The sequence below is a fragment of the Astatotilapia calliptera genome, chromosome 14 (genome assembly GCF_964374335.1).
Source record: "Astatotilapia calliptera chromosome 14, fAstCal68.1, whole genome shotgun sequence".
NCBI classification, from domain to species: Eukaryota; Metazoa; Chordata; class Actinopteri; order Cichliformes; family Cichlidae; genus Astatotilapia; species Astatotilapia calliptera.
Window position 1 is genome coordinate 15,466,422 of NC_137435.1, and position 23,220 is coordinate 15,489,641.

The window sequence follows — 23,220 nt, forward strand, 5'->3', positions numbered from 1 at the left end:
AGAACCAAAATCATCAACTCTGGATTCTAAGGGCTGGGTTCAAAATCACACACACACACACACACACACACACACACACACACACACACACACACACACACACACACACACACAATTCAAATTTTTAAAAAAAAATGTTTTACTTACATAAACACGTAAATTCAGTTTCTTATTTTCCCGATATATATAACAATAACAATATATGTTTTTATAAGTTTTTTATAGTTTTCTAAAATATTTGTGTCTTCTTTTTTTGTGACAGCTGGACTAATTAATGTGTTAAGCAATGTACATCTTCTTTGAATGGGTGAATATGTGGATGCTTAGACAGATGGATAGATAGATGTAGTTTATCATTCATTTCAGTGTTTTAACTCAATTATCATCTGTTGCTTTGTTTTTCACACACCATAGAAAGATAACTCGGCTTTATATAAATGCATTTTTGCCGCACAAAAGAATGTAATTGTGTCTTTTATTATAAGAGCTAAAGTGCTACTGCTAAGCGCTAACCACAAGAATTCTCATAAATCTTTTTTCAAGATATAATAAGATTACTGTTAAAGTGCACTATTGAGTTGTCAGAATGTAATTCATGTAATTCTTTTGTTAGAGTTAATTTCTTATTTAGAGACTTTTATAGCCTGTGTAATTTTTTTCAAAATCTTTAATCGTTCTCTAAGGAATAAATGTGTATATGCAACTGTGTCCTCTTTGTTCTTCAGCACAAGTCCGCTCTCAGCACGATGAACTTTCTTGACAGCTGTTGCATTTCCTTTTGTTTAAGAAGACAACAAACTTGGCTGTAGGGCTTTTGTGTTTGCTTTAACATCTGATATCATGCTTTGGTCACTTGCTACATGATTGTCAATTTATTTCTTGAACTAACTAGTGCAATAAACAACCCATCGATGCAAATGCAATCAGTCTATTAAAAACACTGTAATAATATTTTTTCAGAAGAACGCTTATTTCCTACATCGGCAATAAAAGTCAAAACTATGATGAGTGGAGAGTAACTTTGAGGATGACGAGTTACATAAAACACGGGAGTTAGAGGTCTTTTCTATACACACCCATAAATGCTTCAATCTAAAAGTGAGGCAGATGTAGTGATGTGTGAAGTCTATATGCAGGCACTAAAAATCATGGGTCACCCTGACTACACTGGTTCACCCCATTGAATTTCAGGTCTAATCACAGTTTACACTGCGAGCTGGATTTATGGCATCTGTTTTGTTTCTCAGCAGAGAGCAATAAGCTGTTATTGTTTTTGCATGTGCTCTGATAAATTACCAGACTCACAGCTGAATTTGTTTGCCATGAAAATCAACAGTATTTCTTAAGCGCCTGCCATGTCAGTGCATTGTCAAGCATTATCTTGTGCCTTAGAAGAACCACTCAAGTCATCAACTGTAAGTAATTCTCAAGATGTGCTCTTATCTTTATTTAAGACTATAGTGTTCACTTTGGTAGCATAATCAGGGGTGACAAAAATAACCTCTCAACTAATTACTTCTCAAGAGCAGTGTAATAACACTGAATTTAGTCTACAGTTGTACACTGAAAGGATTTTTCTGTTCTAGTTTAGAATAATTCATTAAATATGTCCTGCATAGCAAAGTTAAACAGAGACTTTTCTGTAAGAAATATATATGTTTCTAAACCAACAAACATATTTAACCATTTAAACAATGTATAGAGTATTTCTTGGATTAGTTGTGTTTCTATCAAATCTCCTTTGTAAAGGCTATAAAGAGAATGAATTATCCTGCCAGGATAAGGATGCATATAATCTGTAGCATTTGGATTATAATGTATTTACTTTTTGATTAGCTTTCATAACTGGGAATTCAGAACAGTAATTAACACTGAATACAGTTATTGAAGGACGTCATTTATTTGTAATGGAAAATTGAAAATAAAATACTGGTAATAAATAAATGTATTTAAAACAACATAATAATACACCACTGCTTTTGCCCTGTTTAGCCTGCAGCTTGGACTAAGATAAGCAAGAGATAATGGATGTCACGTGGGATGCAGCCTTTCAGAGTAATCAGAGTGAGTAAAGAACTCAAAATATCAAAGTAATTAAAAAAAAGTCATGAATTGTTGAACATTAAAGTGGACTTGACACTTTACATGTATTAAGGCTAATTTACACCATGGAACCCTGCTCTAAAGACTGTCACTGTGTCACTGTAACAGAATCACTGGGTTGGTTTGTTGATTGGTTGCAGGTAATAGACTTGAATTAGTTTATGTTAGCTAACAGTAACAAAGCCAACAAGTGAGTGGAAAAAAAGAAAACTAAAATTGGAAAGCAGTCTATGCAGGGCTGTAATAAGGAATTTTAAAAAACCTGCAAAAAAAACAAAACAAAAAAGGATGCGCTGTTTACTTTAACTCTGTGTCTTTTAAGCAGTAATTTGTTTTTAGTTGCTGTCTAGCTGCACTGAAATGCAAAAATCTGTCTGTTAAACATGATGTTAGAGTTTGTAGAGCACTTTACAAATGAGGACCCTGTGGAGGAGATCCTGTTTGAGTCAGGTGCACCGAAGTCAGAAACTTGATTTTTCCTGTCATTTTTCCTATCCACTGGTGTACTAAGCACGGCAATACCCTGATGTTCACAACATTCGATCAGTGCTGTTTTATGCAATAACATTTTGTGGAATCTCAAACACATCCAAACAGTTTACAACATATCAGGTTACTACATTCACCACAAATAACCCTATAAGTTTCTTACCAAAGCATGATCAGGAATCCTAACATAAAAAAGTCCAAATCTAATTGAAAGAGAGGATTGTTTCCCTGCGGACACGCTGGTGGATATAAGGATTCCCAATTTTGCTTTGGTAAATGGCCTGTATTTGTATAGCGCTTTACTAGTCCCTAAGGGCCCCAAAGCGCTTTACACAACCAGTCATCCACCCATTCACACACTGGTGATGGCAAGCTACATTGTAGCCACAGCCACCCTGGGGCGCACTGACAGAGGCGAGGCTGCCGGACACTGGCGCCACCGGGCCCTCTGACCACCACCAGTAGGCAACGGGTGAAGTGTCTTGCCCAAGGACACAACGACCGAGACTGTCCAAGCCGGGGCTCGAACCGGCAACCTTCCGATTACAAGGCGAACTCCCAATTGGATCCTGTGCAGTAAATCAGCTGTTCCTAGGACTGCGCTCTTCTGGACAGAGATCTCCGATGTTGTTCCTGGGATCTGCTGGAGCCACTCGCCTAGCTTGGGAGTTTGGGGAACTGACTGCTCCGATTACCCCTGGGACCACTGTTACCTTCACCCTCACATCTTCTCAAGCTCTTCTCTGATCCCTTGGTGCTTCTTCAGCTTCTCGTTTCCCTTTTTCCTGATGTTGCTGTTATTTGGTACACTACGTCGATCACTACGGCTGTCTTCTGCTTCCTGTCTACCACTATCATGTCTGGTTGGTTAGCCACCACTATTTAGTCTGTCTGTATCTGGCAGTCCCACAGAATCTTAGCTCGGTCATTCTCCACCGCCCTAGGCGCGTCTCCTATTTTGACCTTGAGGTTTCCAGGCCATACTCGGCACAGATGCTTCTGTATACTAAGCCAGCTGAAACACCAAACTGAATGTCAGACTCCAGCTTGGCTCTCATCAACACAATCCTCATTTATAAATGCTCTACAAACCATAACATCATGGTTAACCGGTGGATTTTCCCATTTTAGTGCAGCTAGCTAGCAATGAAAAAACAATTAATGCTCAAGAGACAGACAGTGAAAGTGGACTTTTATATATAAATATAAAACTTATTGCTGCAGTCAAGGGCAGCATAAATTTGACCTCCTTACACTGCATATCAGTTCCAGTTTCCTTGTTTTTCACTCAGTTATTGGACCTGTCACTAGTTAACTTACATAAACCTATTTAAGTGTCTTAGCAGCAACTAAACAACTAACTAACCAGTGATGTCACTTTCTGTACTGGCACAAACTGGCACTAAACACATCCTGAAAGCTTTCACTTTAAGCACTTAAATCCAACTACACAGACAGTTTTAAATCTATAACAGTTTTTTTGTTCAGTAGCAATGATACATGTAGTGTTTCATGTCCATTCAAGTTGAATGCATTCAAGGAACAATCTGTTTAAAATTCATACGTTACTAAACAGAGTATATAGGGATTTTCTTTTCTGGAACTATGGCCGTTTAAAACATGTTTTCCTTCTCTAGGTGGAGCGATGCCAACTGAGACAGCTCAAAATGATTCAAAGTGCCAGAGTTTCACTTACAACCCAAATGTTATCCCAGCCCTCTACTATCTGATGTTCCCTTTAGCCTTGTTGCTGAATGGTGTAGCAGCCTGGGTGTCCCTACACCTTAAGTCCACCACCACCTTTGTGGTGTATTTGAAAAATCTGATTGCTGCTGACACTTTAATAACCTTGATTGTCCCATTCAAAATTGCATCTGACTTGTCGGGTGCATCACAAATTATATTCAAACTGTCATGTCGTTATTTCAGCGTCGTTATGTACAGTCTAATGTACATATGTATTGGTTTGTTGGGTTTAATCAGTGTAGACCGTTTCTTCAAAATCATGACACCCCACGTAAACTTTGGCCAGAATGTGACATTTAGCAAAGTGATAGCAGGCTTAGTCTGGATAACAATATTTGGAGTCTCAGGTTTACCAAATATAATTTTAACTAATAAATCACCCAACTCGACACAGGTCATTACTTGTATGCAAATGAAAGGAACAGAAGGAGTTGTATATCATACAAAAACAGTGATTTTTGTCAATATTTTCTTCTGGATTGTCAGTTTGGTCATTGTGGTTTGCTACATCTGCATCACAAACAAAGTCATTGAGTCATTTCGAAACTCCGGCAGCAATAACAACCATGGAAAGCAGAAAATCAAACTACGTGTTTTTCTTGTTATTATTGTCTTTTTTGTGGCGTTTGGACCATATCACATAGTCAGGATCCCATACACGTTTCAGCAAGTCAACTATGCCAGTAATTCCTGCTTGTTTGAACTGAGCAAATTTGCCAAAGATGCCAGCCTTTGGCTTGCCACCACAAACACATGCATAGATCCACTTCTCTATGTCTTTCTGTGCAGAGAGTTCAAAGAGAAACTGGTATCTTTGATGGCAGATGTTGCCATCTCACTTAAATTGGCTTCAGCACCAGACAAACCAGACACCACTTTGCAACAGACTAAATTCTGATAGATCTTACGAAATAGTATCCCCGATTAGATCGGCTCAGATGTTATTGCTGTATTGAACTTAATTATTCCTGTATTTATTAACATTTAATGGCATTATTTACTCTTTTAAATCGTGTAAAATTGTCCTTTTAGTACTAAATGTACCACATGAAGAGTTTGAAAAACTGTAACATGAAACGCAACAGAGTGAAGTGGTATTTTCATGCATATTTTATGTAAAGGTAGCACTTTAATCAGAAGGCGAATGGAGACAACGCAATTATCATGCAAATCATCTGTCTTTCATGTAGATGTTTTGTAATGACTGTGGTTAAAGTAAATAAGGTTCATGGCAATAAAGAGTTTGTCTAAAATACATTTTTGTATGATGTTAAGCATGTATGCAACAAGTTTATGTCCTACTGCATTGCTTACTAATTATTAATCTGCTAAAATATATGTCTGTATAGTCCATCTGATCTCACTGAGCTTTTACTTATATATTTTTCTTTGTGTGTGCCAAACTGACTGTTGGCTCATGGAATTATATTGTGTTTATCTGTCATGATATGTATCTACATGTGTGATGTGTGTTAAGCAACAACATCATTTGGAGACTTGTAATAGAAACATTTCTCAACTTGCTTTTGCAGCTGTCATAATTCTTGGTTCAAATCCAAACAAAATCCCACAGGAAGTTATTTTTGCAATGTTCTCAGAATGTCCTATTTTTAACAAGAAAGTGAGAGTGGAAGGGGATGGTCAATCAGTCAGTTGTTGTTGTAATTTGATACTATTTACAGAAAATACACGCTATTTCAAACAGGGGCAATTTATAATAATATCATTTACTTCCCAATTTTTTTTACATTAATGCATCATGGTAGAGCTTGCTTGCTTTCAAGTGAAGTCAGTCAGAGCAATGTGCAAGCTTTGCATGTTACTGTTGCCCACTAAAACCACAGCTGGTGGAGACTTTTTGAAACAAGGCGTAAGTATTGAACATTAGTTGCGAGGTGGAGCGAAGAGCTGTAGGGTGCAAGAGGTCTGCAAATAAGTCTGTGGCTGTGGTGTTCGCCTCTTAACAGCTACTAAGTCTGACGCAAGCTAGCGGAGGCAGAGGGACTGGCACGGAGTAGAGCAAGCCTCTCAGCAGACAATTGGAACAGGAAGCAAGGAAGGAAAGGGTCTTTCACCCGGAGGAAGACTGGCAAACTCATTGGGATTGTGACAAGACAGCCACACATTAGCTCCAGGGACCACCCATTGTAAGAGCATCAAACACACACACACAAAAACACTTAAAAAGAGAGAGTCAGAAGGGGAGGAAATACCAAGAAAGACATAAAGATTCAAGACTCAAGCCAGAACCAGTATTCCTGGACTGATTAAAGAACTAAAATAACAGCAGGAGGTTTTCAGTTTTATTTATTTTTTTATTTTCCTTCATTATTTCCTGTGGCTAAGAAGAAAAAAGAGGAATTTGATATTTCACTTCTTCCTTTTTATGAAACATTGTATTTTCCGTTGCATTTTGTCATTATTCTTCTCATGCCCCACCTAAACAGACGATAAAGACACAAAAAGAAGGTAAGACTCAATTACTGGCTTGTCATGTACATCTTGCAGATAAATTACTTTGTGAAACTGGGCACAAATACTTAATTTGCCTAACAATGTAACTTGCAGAAAATCTAATTAACATTTGAGTGCACACTAAACCAGACAAAGGTTTGAAAGCAGTGTGTATTAGTTGCCATAGTCCATGTGTATAACCTCAGTGCTATTCTTCAGAGCAAAAAGAAGAGAGGACATAGGGAATATAGAATGAACAGAAGCTCAGACTGTGCATTTAAAGTATATATTAAGTCTGTATCTACATGACTACAACAAACAAAGTATTGGTATTTTTAAGTAGAGGGTAGGAAGCAGCTGTAACATTCAAAATGATCTGATAATTCCTGTTGTCAATTTTTTTGTAACTCTTGTCATATAAATGAATAAACATCTGTCATATAAGTAATTATAATAATAAAGTACTTCAGCTACATTTTCTTAGGGACTTTTGAGAGATAGACACAATAATGCTATAATTATCTCATATTAATTGTAGAAACAGCATATTACAGTGTTTTTATCATTTCTTATGATGTCTCTGTCATCTTTTTTTCACTCTCTCATCCTGTCAAAAGCCAACTAAGGATCACAGTATGAACAACACCCTGTCCAACACCACCTCCTTCAAGTGTGTTCGGGATACCAGCATAACAGCTGTGGTTTTCCCCTGCCTATACAGTGTCCTCTTCATAGTTGCTCTGATACTAAACTCCCTCGCTGCATGGATCTTCTTCAGTATCCGAAGCACTTCAACATTTCTGGTCTTCCTAAAAAATGTGGTAAGACACCAAGGCTTTTGCTTTGTAGGTTTACTCTCCGCTGCAAAGTAAGGAAACAACAACAACAAAAAAAAAACAGCATTACAATAACAAGGTTAAAATTTGCTCAACAACAGGTGGTGGCTGACTTGCTCATGACTCTGACCATCCCTCTGAAAATCTTAACGGATGCAGGTGTGGGTTCCTGGCAGCTACGCGCCTTCCACTGCAGATACTCTGCGGTGCTCTTCTACATCACCATGTACATCAGCATCCTCTTGCTGGGTCTCATTAGCTTGGACCGTTACCTGAAGATTGTCAGGCCCTTTGGGAAGTGTGCCCTTCAGCGGGTCCGTGTTGGTCAGATACTAAGTGCAGCTGTTTGGGTGGTAATGCTATCATTAGCGTTACCCAACGTTATTCTAAGTGACAAGCCGCCACGGCCGTCTGGAAACAGACTGAAGTGCACATCCATGAAGAGCCCGGCTGGCTTGCTGTGGCATGAAGGTTTCAACTACTTCTGTCAGGTAGCTATGAATTAAGGAAACACTTTGAAATTTAAGTAAACATTCATATTCAACCTCCTTCCATAAAATTTCAGAACCAGCTGTTCTCCTTTAAATGTATCCCACAGATGACACTGCTGTCAGCTTTTTAATGTTACTCATAAGCATGTGTGTAAGCAAATTTCGCACAATAGAGAAGTGTTGCTATTAATATATCTGAACTACACAATCAGCTAATTTAAACAGAATACACGATGTCCTTCTGCAGTTATTAGAATCTTACTGCTACTGCTGACCTAAATTAATTGGAGAAAAGCTGTGAGGTGCTCCTCTGATTTCCCCTTTTCTTGTTTTGTTTTTCTAGGTTATTTTTTGGGGGACGCTTGCTTTGATGGTAGTCTGCTACACATTCATCAGCAAGAAGGTTTATGAGTCATACAAAGCCTCAAAGAGTAGATCTCGGGGTGCCAGTCGCAAAACCAAAGCGAAAGTCTTCGTTGTAGTGGGTGTGTTTTTCATCTGCTTTGCACCATTTCACTTCGTCCGGGTTCCCTATACCCTCACCCAAACACGGAGCGCAACAAGTGACTGCAAGGCTCAGAATGCCGTCTACTTTGCCAAGGAAACCACCCTGTGGCTTTCAGCAACAAATGTATGCCTAGACCCGCTTATCTACGTGTTTCTATGCAAGGTGTTCAGGAGAAGACTGACTGCTGCACTCTGTATTAAGTCTCTCCAAAAAGGTTTTGACTCAGCCACATCAACGCAACTTGAGATCTCACAGATAGCCTACAGTAAAAGGCTGTCACACAACGGCACGTCAGAAGCCAGTGAACAGTGCACTCTGGGACACAATTAATAACACCCTGGAAGAATGTTTATTTTGTATATAGTAATTCCTCCTAATAAGACGGTTGTAAAAAAACAAACAAAAAAAAACATGTAAAAACGAATGCAAGTTTATAAGAAACTGATGAGTAGACAATGTGTCAAAGAAGGAAAGCCAAAAAGTCTCTGTGAGCTACGACTACTGCTTTTCATACAGTACTAACCAAGTTTCTTTGTTTTTTGCTAAGTCATCCATCACATTTCCTTGCTTGCACTTGCTGTCATTTACACTTCCTCTTTTCTAATCTTACATAAACTGCACTTTCCCTTTGCAAAAACTTTGACGTGGTGAAGATCTTGACAGCACAAGGATTAATAACAAGGGACTGAATAATCATTGAAAAGAAGAATAATAGACTTTAACACACTCTGCTTCCAGTAATTAAAATGTTACTATCAGTTTAATAAAAATTATATTTTTCATGCTGCAGTTGCACAGTGTTCACTTTTATGTACTTTTCTGAGGCTAACAAAGCTCACACAAGCATCATTGGTGGGTAAGCTAAAAAGCAAGCCAAAACATATACAACAATAGCTACATACAAATAGATGAGGTTTGAAGTTAAGTTTAGGGGGGCTACCATGAGTCATAAATATGTCTTGAACTAGCGTTAGTCATGAAATTGAATTTGTGTATTCTTTATGTTGGCTTCTGAACACAGACGATTCAAGTATGAGAGATCGTGAATAAGAGATCATGATCTTGACAAAATGTTGTGTCTGCATCAGGTGATAAAGTGCGCTGTTTGTTAATCAGAAGGTCAGTGGTATGGTCCTTATCTTTAGTCTGCTTAAACTGAATTGAAAGTGAATATTAAAAATGAAATAAAACCAAACATAATGGCAAATATAAAATTGAAATATCTGTTTTGGGAAACGTAAATACTGGTGTTAGTCAGTCTGTCACATCTGGTACTTAAAGAAAAGATGCCAATTAAATAGAAAGAAAAGGTCAGTGCATTATGAAAGCTTGACAGGAATATGGTTGAGAAACACAGACCTTCAAATAACTTTTCATGGTGTTTAATTATTTGAATTATTTGTTTGTTTGTTTTTTGCTTGCACACTTTACACTAAATGATAGATGACAATATTTACCTATCTAATATCAGTGTTATTTCATATTTGGGACATTTTTTGAAAAAAACAATGAAGGTAAAAAAAAGAACAATGAACAACACCCTGTCCAACATGAGGACAGAAACGCAGACACATAGCGCATTGCAGGAGATCAGCTATTTGATAACAACCACTGCAACCCAACTAGAACAACGCCCAGCAATGCTGCAAGAATTTCCAAGTATAGTATACTGCCTTTCACAATGCTGCAGCAGCTTCTGATGAATTTTCAAATTGAACAAGGGATGGGAAAAAGAATACAGATCTGGAATTAATGGACTTTTCCCCACACTACCACACCCCGAAGATGGGCTTCTGGACATTCACAAACTGGTTCGGCAGAATTAATGTCACTTCCCACCTGATTTATAATCCAGTCTGCATGTGGGTTTGATTAATATAATAATGAAATATGATCTTTCTCCACCCCACCCACTGTCGGTTACGATAGAGGCTGATATTTGGGCAGGAAATTAATGAGCTACTGAGTGGGGAGAGTAGCAACTGCAGCCGGGGGAAGGACCATTCATCACCTTCAGATTAAATCCTCTGACAGATGATAGTAGTGAATTATGAGAAATACTAAATTACATTCATGGAAATTAAATAAACCCCCCAAAGATAATGTTACCTACCCATTTCCACAGAAACAGAATTCTATGACTAGGGATCTATAACATGAGGTAGGGACTGACATTTACTTGCATGGTTGTGTAGCTCACATGTCAGCAAAACCAGTAATGTCAAGGTCTGCACTGACAGACCGTGTGAAGGCTGAAATGTGGACCCAAAAGCAGACATGTGGAAACAAAACTTGATTTCAACTAAACATGAAACACGAAACATGAAACATCTAGTACCTGAGCTAGACGAACAGACGACAAACAAAGGGAAACTCACACAATATATACACAGAGAGGTGACAACAGCTGGGATGAATGGACATGATGACACAGGGGGAGTAAAACTAAACACACTGAACACAGGATGAGAGACTGTCAAAATAAAAAAGGAAGCAGGAAAAATATGGAGCTGAGCGCGAACACACTTGTCAAGTAATGTTTTCATGTTAGAGCTGCCAACAGTTTTAAAACACTCACTGTGATTTTAGGAAGTTTATTAGACAATTAAATATGTTAGGATGATATATTTATATTGCACGGATACATTTGGTTACAATAAAGTAAAAAAAAATCTGAAAAAATATATACATAGAATCAGAATCAATTGAAGTATCTCGGGGTCTTGATCACGAGCGAGGGGAGGAGAGGAGAGCAGGAGATCGCCAGACAGATTGGCGCTGTGGTGCTGCAATGAGAGAGCTGAGCGTAAAACATCGAAAGGAGCCAGTTGAGGTGGTTAGGGCATCTGACAAGGATGCCTCCTGGGTGAGGTGTCGGGGGATGTTCCACTGGGAGAAGGCTCTGGGGCAGACCCAGGATATACTGGAGAGATTATATGTTGCAGCTTGATTGGGAACAGCTTGGTGTTCTGCCACACAACCCGGAATTGGTGGCCAGAGAGAGGGAGGTCTGTGCTTCTCTGCTTCAGGCTGCTGCCCTGAGACCCATCCCCAGATAAACAGAGGAAAATGGATGGATGGATGGATGGATGGATGGATGGATGGATGGATGGATGGATGGATGGATGGATGGAGTGATATAACATTGGGGGTTATTAACAGCATTACTCTGATAAAGAGTGTGATTACATTATCACATCATATGAGAGTTTATTTGCCAAGAGTCTGTGTCCAAAAATGTTATATCCACTTCAAAGACACTGACTCCTCAACCTGTATCTGTCTCCTTTCACAAAACAGTGGACAGTCAGCCTACACTCACTACAGATGAACACCGGGTACAGTTTATGAGGTGACCCGCTTGAGGGTAAAAACATAAAATACCACAAAATATCGAATTGGCACGAGTCATGCCGTTTTCATCAACGTGAGCATTCTGCTCAGCTCTTTCTGATTTGCATAAAAGATTTATAGTCCAAAGTTGGGCTGTTATACAATTGAAACTTCATATATCAAATATGTTTCAAGATGATCGGTTGACCCCCTTTTAGGCTTTTTTTTTTCACGCTATGAAATGTTTAAACATGAAAATCTTGAAAACTATTAAAAGATAAAATCCTGGTCTGTCACTGGTCTGTCTTACCATCAAATCAGCGTCTGTAATTTGAGATAAATGTCTGAGTATTGGTTTTTGAAATACAATTGATCATATTTGCTCAATCTAACGTGTAAGTGTAATGAAAATAGCATTTGTTTATTTTGTGACTATCAGCGCCCCCCACCCACCAAGTTTTTGTAGTTTGTAGTTTTGTATAGTTTTTGACATGTTGATGACATGTTGGGAATCACCTGTCAGGTCACCTGACAATTCAATTCCAATATAGGCGATTTAGCTTTATTGCTTTATTCTTCCATCTCCTATGAAGAAATATAGTCTTTACAATTTTTATTAACCTTTATTCTCACCATCTTTGAATCCGGTGACCAACGAAACTAGCTATCACAATAGTTTAAGCTTTTAAATTAAAGTGACTACTTTATCTGTCCAAAAATACTGCCACACTTTTTACTGTAAAGTTTAAAACCACTTGAATCCGCTTTCGTTTCTTCAAAGAAGAATTTTTAAACGCAAACTCCGCTCTTCTTTTTCAAAACATCCCTAAAAGACCATCTTTCGTTTTTCAGGGAAAGGTGATCTCAACAGTAGCTTTTAGCGTCTAATATTTCATGCTACATCGTGACAAACGTTACTAAACCTTACTAACTAACCGTTTGTGCTCACTGTGTAAGACGAAACCTCGTCTGTTATTTACACTCATCCCACTCCGCTCAGCTGACTGTGCGCGCTCCCGAGGCGTACGCCAGCTTCACTGCGAACATAATGCCACGTGACGTGCATAACGGGTCATATGACTGACACTCTTAGGTCTTCCTCTCTGCTGTGAACCTCACAAATAATCGAACATGGCGGATTTGGAAGAGCGGCAGAGATTGTTGGGAGACGAGGACAGGGGCAGTGGACCCGGCAGGCCCATGCTCGCCATCTGCGACCCCAGCCGCTTACTGCACCGACTGGTTGTCCTTTTTTTTATGTGCTTCCTGGGATTCGGTAAGGAGTAAAAGGCGGCACGGCGAGCTATTTGGGAGATTTGGGACTAACTAAAGTTAAATACTATCAAGCTACTGTAAATAATGCACGTTGTTGTCTGCTTATTATGTATGAAATGTATAATAAATGCAATAGTGTCACGTCTGAGCCCCGCTAATGTGGGTGCTTTGTTCCAGGAAGCTACTTCTGTTACGATAATCCCGCTGCACTCCAAAGTCAAGTCATCCAGGTATTTCACACATAATTCAAACTTTTACACCAGGGCCTTAAAACCAAATGCAGACATTTATTTTAATCCCACACTAACAAGCTTTTGGAGATTTATTTTTATATAGAACAGAGGTTATCTTTTAAAGATCACCATACTCTATGTAAACAAAAAAAATCTACATAATAAACAACAAGAACAGTCAAATAAGATTCCTAGTAAATGGTGTTACACAGATTTATTCAAAAACCTAGAGCCTACTGTGCATTGTGCTCAACACAAAATGATAGCAAAAACTAACACAAAGCGAGAGTCCAATGTCTGTTGTTTTTCTTCTGTGACTCGCCCAGGATTTGCATCTGACGACTGCAGACTTCATGCAGTTGTACGCCTGGTACTCCTGGCCTAATGTAGTCCTCTGCTTCTTTGGGGGATTTCTGCTTGATCGGGTCTTTGGTGTCAGGTAACGAGAAGAACCAGTCGGTTGTATGTTTTTTGCCAACTATGTGTTGTGTATGTATTTTCACCCAAAAGACAAAAGTGAATGCTCCGTATGGATTTTGTACATGTCGTCTTGATTGGTATCTTTCCCCATGTTCTTGTTTACAGGCTGGGAACCATCATCTTTTCCCTTTTTGTCTGTGCTGGACAGGTAATATACTCTTGAAGTTTCAGAAGAATGCAGTTACAGATATACATTCTGTTTAAATCCATATAGCTCAATAGAAAAAATCCTTGGGAAAACTGTGGTGATTAGATTGTTTTTAACTTTTCTACCTCTGCATAGGTGGTCTTTGCTGCTGGAGCATGGACAAATCAATTTTGGCTAATGGAAGCTGGACGATTTATATTTGGGTAATAAAACCAAAACAAACTGTCTTCTAGTTAAACCTTTTTATTTTACTAGCATGTAAAAACGTAAAAAACAAACAAACATTGGTCCTTTTCTTGTTTGAAATAGTAATAAAAAACATGCAGTTTCTTATGACACTGATTCATATCAGCTTACAGAATATGAATGATATAGTCAGAAATACCATATATGGGGGATTCTTAGCGAACCCGAACACACATCAAGTCGCTAAAACAAAGTCAGTGTGGTGTTATTCAGTCACATATATTTATCCGTCAAGAGACATTAAAGTCTGATTCTAGGACTCAGGTTTTCAGTCTTGTTGCTTACATGATCCCTTCTATGTTGTCTTTTCTTGGGTAGTATTGGAGGAGAGTCTTTGGCAGTAGCCCAAAACACATATGCAGTGAACTGGTTCAAAGGCAAGGAGCTCAATCTAGTATTTGGCCTTCAGCTGAGCATGGCTCGCGTGGTAAGAACGCTCCAAATGAAAAAGTGCATTTATACAGGCTTTGAAATACTTGTATTTTTGTTTGTTTTGATATTTTCAATGAGGTAAGCTGTACAAAATGCATGCCACTGACTTCTCTGCTCATCCCAAGGGCAGCACGGTGAACATGAACATAATGGGCTGGATTTATAACAGAGTTACAGATGCTGTTGGCTCGCCTGGACACGCCGTGCTGGGTGCATCACTCTTGATAGGTAAATGTTTTACAGTTGCACTTCACTGAACCTGACTTGTCAGGTGAGTTTTACACTCTCAGACTCCAGTTACACCCCCTTTATTTCCTTGTTTGGTAGAAATGCTACACCCTTTCTTTTTTACTTCTAAGTTCAAGTAACACAGCTAGCACAAACCAACAGAGAGAAGTGATATAGAGAACTAAAAGTGCTGCCGGCTGTTCCAGACGAATCACAAGGAACAGAAGAAGTGCCAGTTCTTGTAACGTTATCCTCTGACATGCAGACGTTTCCACTTTTGCACAACTTGCAGTTTTGTGTTGTTTCCTGCTGCTTCTAATTTCACTGAACATGTTTAGTGGCAATAAAATGATTCTGATTCTCCATTTCTTTTTCTCCCCTTAGCTGCCATAACGTGCGTGTTTTCCCTAGTCTGTGCCTTGGTTTTGGGATTCCTTGACAAAAGAGCCGAGAGGATCCTCAACAAGGAACAAGAAGGAACAGGTAACATCTTCCCATACTTTCTCCCTCAATTTTGTGTTTTCCCTCTTTCACTCACATCAGTGAATGAATACTAGAAGTCCTTCCACAATCGTTGCAGATTGCCCCCGTGTGCAAAGTCAGATTTAGTTTTTGTTTTGTTGAGCTCTAAAACCAACTATCTGGTTTGACTCTACTTTCTCTGTTGTGTTGGACTTTTTGTTGTTGTTGTGTTGGTGGCAGTTATAGCCAGAGGTGATTTTGTGGTTCTAACCCTAGTCACATGACAAAAATAACCTCTTGAATTTATTTACATTTAAAATGTCAAGAATATCCACTTGGTCTTTAGGTTGAAATTACCAGAAGTTAGTTGTCAAAGGTCTCTCTGACCTCTCAAAACCTTTTTTTTTTTTGGTTGCAATGGTTGCATTGTGTGGTTTCATTAGTTAACCCATTTGCTGGCTTGTCAACAGTTTAATTTCTCAAAAATTTTCAGCAGAAGCAACATTAGCAAGTTGAGTTGGCATCGCATGATGTCACCCTATTAAAAGGGAAATGAGAAGTGAGAGCGCTGAAGCCTGAAATGCATCCATGTGTATCCTGCCTAACTCATGAAGTAATTATTAAAAAAAAAAAATCACGCACATCAAATATGATAAAATAATGAACTGATGGCATTTTTGTATTCAAATGGTTTAGTCTGCAGAATCATGGATGAAAACTACTACTCGGCGGGGAAGAAAACGTTTAAATTTGGCATGCTGTAGCATTTGTCAATAAGGAAAAAGGTTGACATGTGTTAAAGAAGCATTTATTCTTTTAGAGTTGGTCAAAGCAAATGGTGTTCTCAGACAGATTTGTTTTTTGTGTTGCATGTTAGCCGAAGTGATCAAGATCACGGATGTGAAGCATTTCCCTGCAGCCCTGTGGCTTATCTTCATCGTTTGTGTAGGCTACTACGTGGCAGTTTTCCCCTTTATTGGACTGGGACAGTGAGTACTCCATACGTCTGCACTCTTCCTCTAACACCATGTTTCCTCCAGTGGTCCTTATATTGCTTTTATAGTATATATACTGTCTGCAGAACGCTGTCTGCTCTGTGCATCCCCTGTTTCTCATGAAATACAGGAAGCAGCACACGGATCCAAACATCCAAGTGCATTATCTTTGTTTGTTACTGGTGTATTTTATATGTTATTCATTTAATGTTAAAAGTGACCTGATTTAGTCTTTCCTAAAGTCAACATATCCTGTGATGTGCCCATAACCATTTAGCTTTGAGTGAAGAAAGAACTCCCACTCTAAATAATGCACTGTTATGGTTAAAATGCTTGATAAGAATTAAATAAAGAACCGTCATGAAGGTAGTTGTTCAACCTCACAATGTTGTGTTGTGATTAAACTACAAAGGGAGTTTTTGACAAATAGATTTGAAGTGAAAGGACACAATTGCAGCCATTACAAAATGAATTTCCTTCACTGAAAGGCGTTCTCAGATCACGTAGCAACTGACATGGATTTGCCACAATGGGTCAGCGCTAACTGAGCGGATGGCTGCTATGAAAATTCAATCTCTCCTTTTGTTGTCATAACAGCCAAAAAGCTAAGCAGTGCTTTGTACTGTGAACGTATCATCTTGTCTTTTCATTCGCAGGGTGTTCTTCATTGAAAAATTCAGCTTCTCCCCAGCTCAAGCCAGAGCTGTCAACAGGTAACTCAGCTTAGGTGTTGCCTGTTGGGCAACTGAGACCAAGCTACCTTAAGATATTAGCACTCTTTATATTCTGCAGTTTTTGTGGCGGGTGAATTTCCTAAAATAGCGTGTTCTTCATTTAATATAAGGATATTCTTTATATAATGTTTTAACATGAATCATTCATTGTCCGTTGTCTATCTTTCCTAGTATTGTGTACATCATATCAGCCCCTGCATCTCCAGTTTTGGGCTTCATGGTTGATAAGACTGGGAGGAACGTGTATTGGGTATTGCTTGCAGTGGCAGCAACACTTGCCGCTCACATGATGCTGGCCTTCACTTTCTGGAACCCATGGATCGCAATGGTGACTTCCCTGGCAACCTTTTACACTGCACTTAAACATTTTGCACATTCATAAACCGTTATAGTATGTCTTGAAAATTGAGTCTGTTCGTGTGGATGAACTAAAACTTTTTTTCAGTTGGAGAATTGTTTTATCTCGTGTCCAGTTAACTTCTTTGGTTTCAGCCAACTGAGAAATTGTAAAGTGAGATTCTGTGCATTTGCTTGATTTCCAGTCCCTGCTTGGCGTGTCATACTCCTTATTGGCCTGTGCACTTTGGCCCATGGTGGCTTTTGTCGTGCCTGAACATCAACTCGGGACAGCCTATGGCTTGTATGTGCCTTTTTTTTTATCATTAAGACTTAAATTATACATATTCTGCTTGTTTGGGCCACCCATTAACATATAAATATTGCTATATTGACACTGATGTGTGTTCTCTGTCTTTGCACATTAGTATGCAGTCCATTCAGAACCTGGGACTCGCTATCATTTCCATAGCGGCAGGGGCGATCCTCGACAGCAAAGGGTACCTGGTTCTGGAAGTGTTTTTTTGCGCCTGCATTTGTGGTCAGTACTTTTATGTCTTTTTGTTTCCCTTTTTTTTTTTTTTCAAAGTCTTGTTAGACACTTGTGAGTGCCATTGTTGGTTATGTCTTTTTTTGCATTGGTTTTCCTTCCACTTTCTTGTAGTTGGACTGATAGCCGCAGTGTTGCTGTACTTTGTGGATTACATTAAAGGTGAGAAAAGACTGGAGTGTTGAATTGTCCCACATTTTCACTCCTCTCTGTTTTGTGTTTCTTTATTGTCTCCGATTTTCTTCATAAGCTTTCTCATATGACATCTTTTCACTTTACTCTCACACTCTTTTCCTTACCATCAGATTCACTCACTGCTTAATCTGCCTATTTCCTTCTCTTGCTCCAGGAGGAGATTTGAACCTGTCAGCCGCAGCCAGAGCCAAACTCAGTAAAGAAGCCAGTTCAGATGCAGAGTGAGTAGCTTTGACCTTCCACACACCGTCAGTGCTTTTCCACCCACTTGCGCATCAATTAGACAAGCATCTCAGAAACGTATTGAACACTTCTCTCATGCAGTCAAGTGACATAAACACATTGTAGGTAGACAGAAACTTCCAATATAGACACAACTAATAGTTTTAACTACAAATAATAGTTAATAATGTATAGAGGTTATAAAACATACCAAAAGTTTTGGTCGATTAAACTTTAATTTGTTCAGAGTGGTTGTTACAGAGAACAGGGTTATGGACTTGCTAGGGATATAATACAGTGTATCAATAATGTTATGATTTCTTATTATCCACGCTTAAAATGCAAGAAACCTGTACAACATGTATTTTGTATGTATTATATATTATACATGTATTACACATATAAAAATGAAGCGGACTGACACAGACTTTGTTGTTGGTTCTGCAACAAAGAGAAATTTTAAAGGTAAAAATCCTTTATTAGGTTTTAGTTCAAAAGTTTTTTTTTTTAATAAACACACACAGGCAAACATGTTTTGAAGCGAGTCTTCTTTAACTTCAGGAAGTCATTTTCTATATTAGCTGGCTGGGTTATGTGCTTCGGCTTTCATATTCATTTGTACTGACACGTGCATGTTAGCTGTGGTTGGTTTATTTTGTACTCGCAGCACTGAATGAAACCAATACTTCTACTTTCAGTTCACAGTTACAATTAGAAAGAACAATGAAAGTCACATGTTTTCTGGACTCATGTAGAACCTGACTAATCTCTATTTTTATGTGTGTGTTATGACTTGTGCAGACTGATTAATATCTCCTGGTTCATGCCTTAATTGATATTTTCCAGATGATGATGATGATGATGAGCGAACACACATGGTCCTGGGCTTCAGAGCCAGAAGGCTGCAGTGTCCACCCCTGAGCTTTCAATCTGCTACCATGGGGCAGGACTGCGGTTCTGACTCCGCCCAGTGATGTCATCTGTGGTTCTTCACACCAGAACTGACTGTCTGGAATTGGGACTGTTGCATAACCTTGCATAAATGTCTAAATGCGATTTTACGGGACACTTGACAAACGACATATCCTACTTAATCCACAGTTACTCTCCAATGTGTCAAAGTTACTTTATTTCTACTTGGATTCACTCACTACTGACTTTTTGTGTGTGTCAAAGTTCAGCATGCTTGAAAAATATTTGAATTATCAAAAGATGACATTTGTACTTACAGCACAGAGTGAAGGGGTCCTTTGATTTTATCATGTACTATTTATTGTTAATTTAGCTTTTTAACATGTAAAATGGGGTAACTGATTTTAAATGTTTGGGGTTTTGTTTTTTTTGTTTTCTTGTTTTTACAAAAAAAAAAACATTTCTGCACAACTGTTATTAGCCTGGTTGCAGAAAGCTCTGCAGTTCATTTATGTACATACCATTTGTCACAATTACTAACCAAAATCAGTCTTTTTGGACTGTGCTTGGGCACAATGGGCTCATAGTCAGTTCTAATATGTTTCATTGACCTTTGTGTGGCAGGTTATCTCAAAAAGAGCAGAGCTTACCCATGTAATGATATTCACAGTCTCAACTTTTATAAACTCTTCCATTAATGTGACCTTTATTTATTTAAAGAGTCAGATCAGTTCCACGCAAAAATTGTGTTTTATCGATTGTCTTTATTGCTCTTTTATCAAGCTCAGGTAATTAATTCTTTCTAAGCACTTCCCCAAATTGATATTTGCTTTATCTTAATGGTGTAACAACATATTCAGCTTAACACTGACCATTCCAGTAATGTGGGAGGAGGATTTTGTGTTAATGGCAGGGTCACGCACTGTGGATGATTAACATTCACTACCTCAGTTGGGCAAATGAACCCTTATTCGAGTCTTAACAAGAATTTCATACATACATAAAGACAGCCAGTACAATTAATAGTACAAAAAGGGAAGAAAAAAAAAAGGTAGTTACACATTTAAATGACTATACTCAGAAATGGCTGCTCGGTCAGCTTGTTTGCTCTGTGGTGTCGGGAACTCACTGCAATTGTTTAACAGAGAAAACTTGTATTAAACTTTAACTGACATTGAACTGTGTACAAGATGACTGTGAAATGGTACAGAAAAATTCAAAGTTATTGAAAAGATCACATTTGATGCCATGAACAATGACATTCAATTAAACATTTTTTTTAAAGCATCCTTTTTTTTAAATTTTTTTTTATTGAAGTAGTTCTGTAATACTTTTGTGTCCTTTTCTCTGTCTTCTGCAGCAGACTGGGTGACTAATCCTATTGTAATATTTGCATAATTGTGTTCATGTTAGTGTTGGCTGCAGAGATGTTCAAAGTGTCTATGTTATTTTATTTTTTCCTGCAGGAAAGAAAGGCAGCCAAGTAAGCCGACACAGGGTGAGCTGGCTAGACTGGCACCCATGTCTGCTTTTGGCTTACGCAACCGCTATCTCTCCAGGCTGGGCGCACAGGTACACAAACACACACACACTTTATGCAATTCATATTCAAAGAGAGCCATTTATTAATCCGTTCAGCCTCTTATCTTTACAGTGATAGAACATTATGTTTTTTCTATTATTGTTCTGTTTGTAGGCTTTGCTTCTTCGCTGTTGTAACTTCCACTGTGGGGGTTTTTCTTCTTCATTTAATCTGTCCTGTCTTCTCTTCGCTCAGATCCCAGACCACTTCTCCAGCCATCTGTCATCACTTGCTTACAGGAGTGTTCTGAAATGATGCCCTTCATTCAGCTGTCTGCTGCTCCAACACTGTCACTCTGTGCCTCGAGACAAGTATATGCTAAAATAGACGATGCTTTAAAAAAATGTCCTATTTTCAATGGAAATTTGAAGCGCTTTTTACCTCCAGGTCATTTTTAATCTTCACTTGAATTACTGTTCCGAGTGTTCGCTGGTGTGTTTGTTTTATGGCTACTTAATGTCACTGTTTGGAATATTTTAGACCTGTCTTATTTTCCATTTTTGAACTGAATATTTCTTCTCTTTTAGAAATAAGATTCTCTACATACGACAGAGGGCACCAGTTCCCACAAATGTTTAATGTCACCTATGATCACAGTGTTGCTGCTTTCTATTGAGCAGTCTGTTGATTGTGGTGTTGCTCCAGTTTTGCAAGTTAATTGCAAGATGACCTTAGTATTTGCATAATAATTGCACAATTAGTGAAATTTTGTATATTGTTTAGTTATGACAAATGCATTTTTTAATTTAAATCAATAAAATGAAGTATAAAACACAGAGAATGCGTTTGTAGGATAATTTAAATCACTGTTGTCTACCGATCACATCCCTTCACGGATTATACCCTTCACACCTCTTGCTGACCAGACACACAGTGGGCTCCACTCTTTTATTCCTCCTCCAGAGCCAGGCTCTGAACTTCAGACGCTTTGGCTGAGAACTACAGAAGTAGATGAGAGGATTTACGCAGCAGTTTAGCACGACAACCGGTTTCCAGACTTTAAACGTGATCATGGCCAGGTTCAGCAGATGACAGTTTCCTGGCATGTAGACTCTGACAAACATGTAGACAGTGCGGACAATATGATACGGCACAAAACAAACGGCAAACATGAGGCACACAGTTAAAAGGGTATACAAGCACTTTTTGCGCACACGCTGTTTCCTGGTATTAGAAATGCAGTCCGCGGCCCCGCAGTACAGCACCTTTATCATGGAGCAGTAACAGGTGACCACGACCAAGAATGGGATCAAAAAGCCCGCTATAACCAAGAACAGCCCATATGGAAAGAACATATCAAATTGCGTCGGGCCGGTCATTTCAAAGCAAACAGTCATGTTGTTGATCACACCCGTGTGCGCAAACACAAATGTCGGTGAAATCTCGGCATTGGCTAGAATCCAAATGGACCCTGACGCAAGGATGGCGAACTTTCTGGTCCTGAGGCGCACAGCAGCGATGGGATAGCACACCCCGATGAACCGGTGAACGCTGACGCAGGTGACAAACATTATGCTACAGTGGAGGTTGACCAGAAAGACAAATCTAACAGTTTTGCAGAAGATGTTGCCGAAGGGCCAGAAGTTTCCCATAGCATCGCTGATGATAAGTGGAGGAAGGGCCAACACGAAGAGGAGGTCCGCGACTGCGAGGTTGGTCAGGTAGATCACCGTGTTGCTCCAGCGGCGCGTCCGACAGATAACGCACCACAGCAGGACGCCGTTTAAACTCAGGCCAAGCAAAAAGACTAGGCTGTAGGACACCGGGATAAGGATCCTTTTATAGTAGGTGGACAGCGGGCAGATTTGGAAGTCCTCCATCCAAAAGGCCAAATCTGATGGTTTGATAGGCCCTACAGCAAAACGACCCTTAAAGGAGGCCTTTTAGTATTTAGGCATCTTTATACCTCACCTCTTCGGTTCTCACCTGAGTCTGTGTAGGGTGGCGTGATATAAAATATCAATCGTGCTGTTTGTTTAACTTGAGTCCAACCCACACCCTGGAAGTTAGTTGCTAAGAGCAAATAGATTGGCACACCGTGAGCAATTCCCAGCAACCTCCCCCCCCGCGCGCGCGCGCGCGCGCGCGCACACACACACACACACACACACACACACACACACACACACACACACACACACACGAGATAAACCGCGCAGAATACAGCGATTAAAGTCGATCGCCAAGTTAAATGACGCCGTGTCAACACACGCGGGGGGGGGGGGGGGGG

At 39.2% G+C, this 23,220-nt stretch overlaps 3 protein-coding genes across 8 annotated transcripts; 2 read left to right on the top strand and 1 right to left on the bottom strand.

Moving 5' to 3' along the window:
- Positions 1-6,213: 6,213 nt before the first annotated feature.
- On the top strand, positions 6,214-9,416 carry p2ry13 (purinergic receptor P2Y13). 4 transcript variants are annotated; one of them, XM_026192356.2, is made up of 5 exons: positions 6,214-6,485; positions 6,786-6,807; positions 7,410-7,613; positions 7,730-8,119; positions 8,463-9,416. In XM_026192356.2, exons 3-5 carry the CDS (start codon positions 7,428-7,430, stop codon positions 8,955-8,957), a joined length of 1,071 nt encoding a protein of 356 aa, XP_026048141.1. In that variant the 5' UTR covers positions 6,214-6,485; positions 6,786-6,807; positions 7,410-7,427; the 3' UTR covers positions 8,958-9,416. The 4 variants fall into 4 exon arrangements, with proteins under 4 accessions (XP_026048141.1, XP_080144846.1, XP_026048142.1 ...); XM_080288720.1 differs by having other exon boundaries at positions 6,214-6,807; XM_026192357.2 differs by lacking the exon at positions 6,786-6,807.
- A 3,620-nt stretch (positions 9,417-13,036) lies between these two features.
- mfsd1 (major facilitator superfamily domain containing 1) lies at positions 13,037-21,766 on the top strand. 3 transcript variants are annotated; one of them, XR_003274484.2, is made up of 18 exons: positions 13,037-13,236; positions 13,413-13,465; positions 13,795-13,907; positions 14,054-14,096; positions 14,232-14,299; positions 14,661-14,769; positions 14,900-15,002; positions 15,387-15,485; positions 16,342-16,453; positions 17,116-17,172; positions 17,365-17,521; positions 17,736-17,833; positions 17,958-18,070; positions 18,194-18,241; positions 18,429-18,495; positions 20,875-20,980; positions 21,186-21,377; positions 21,518-21,766. XR_003274484.2 is itself a non-coding variant. In XM_026193137.2 (17 exons), exons 1-17 carry the CDS (start codon positions 13,092-13,094, stop codon positions 21,243-21,245), a joined length of 1,551 nt encoding a protein of 516 aa, XP_026048922.1. In that variant the 5' UTR covers positions 13,037-13,091; the 3' UTR covers positions 21,246-21,766. The 3 variants fall into 3 exon arrangements, 2 of the variants coding, with proteins under 2 accessions (XP_026048922.1, XP_080145048.1); XM_026193137.2 differs by having other exon boundaries at positions 21,186-21,766; XM_080288922.1 differs by lacking the exons at positions 20,875-20,980; positions 21,186-21,377; positions 21,518-21,766 and adding an exon at positions 19,343-20,152.
- On the bottom strand, positions 21,682-22,941 carry LOC113036646 (P2Y purinoceptor 3-like). The gene has a single exon (XM_026193057.2). The coding sequence runs from the start codon at positions 22,808-22,810 to the stop codon at positions 21,821-21,823; it is 990 nt and encodes a 329-aa protein (XP_026048842.1). The 5' UTR covers positions 22,811-22,941; the 3' UTR covers positions 21,682-21,820.
- Between the last annotated feature and the right edge of the window lie 279 nt (positions 22,942-23,220).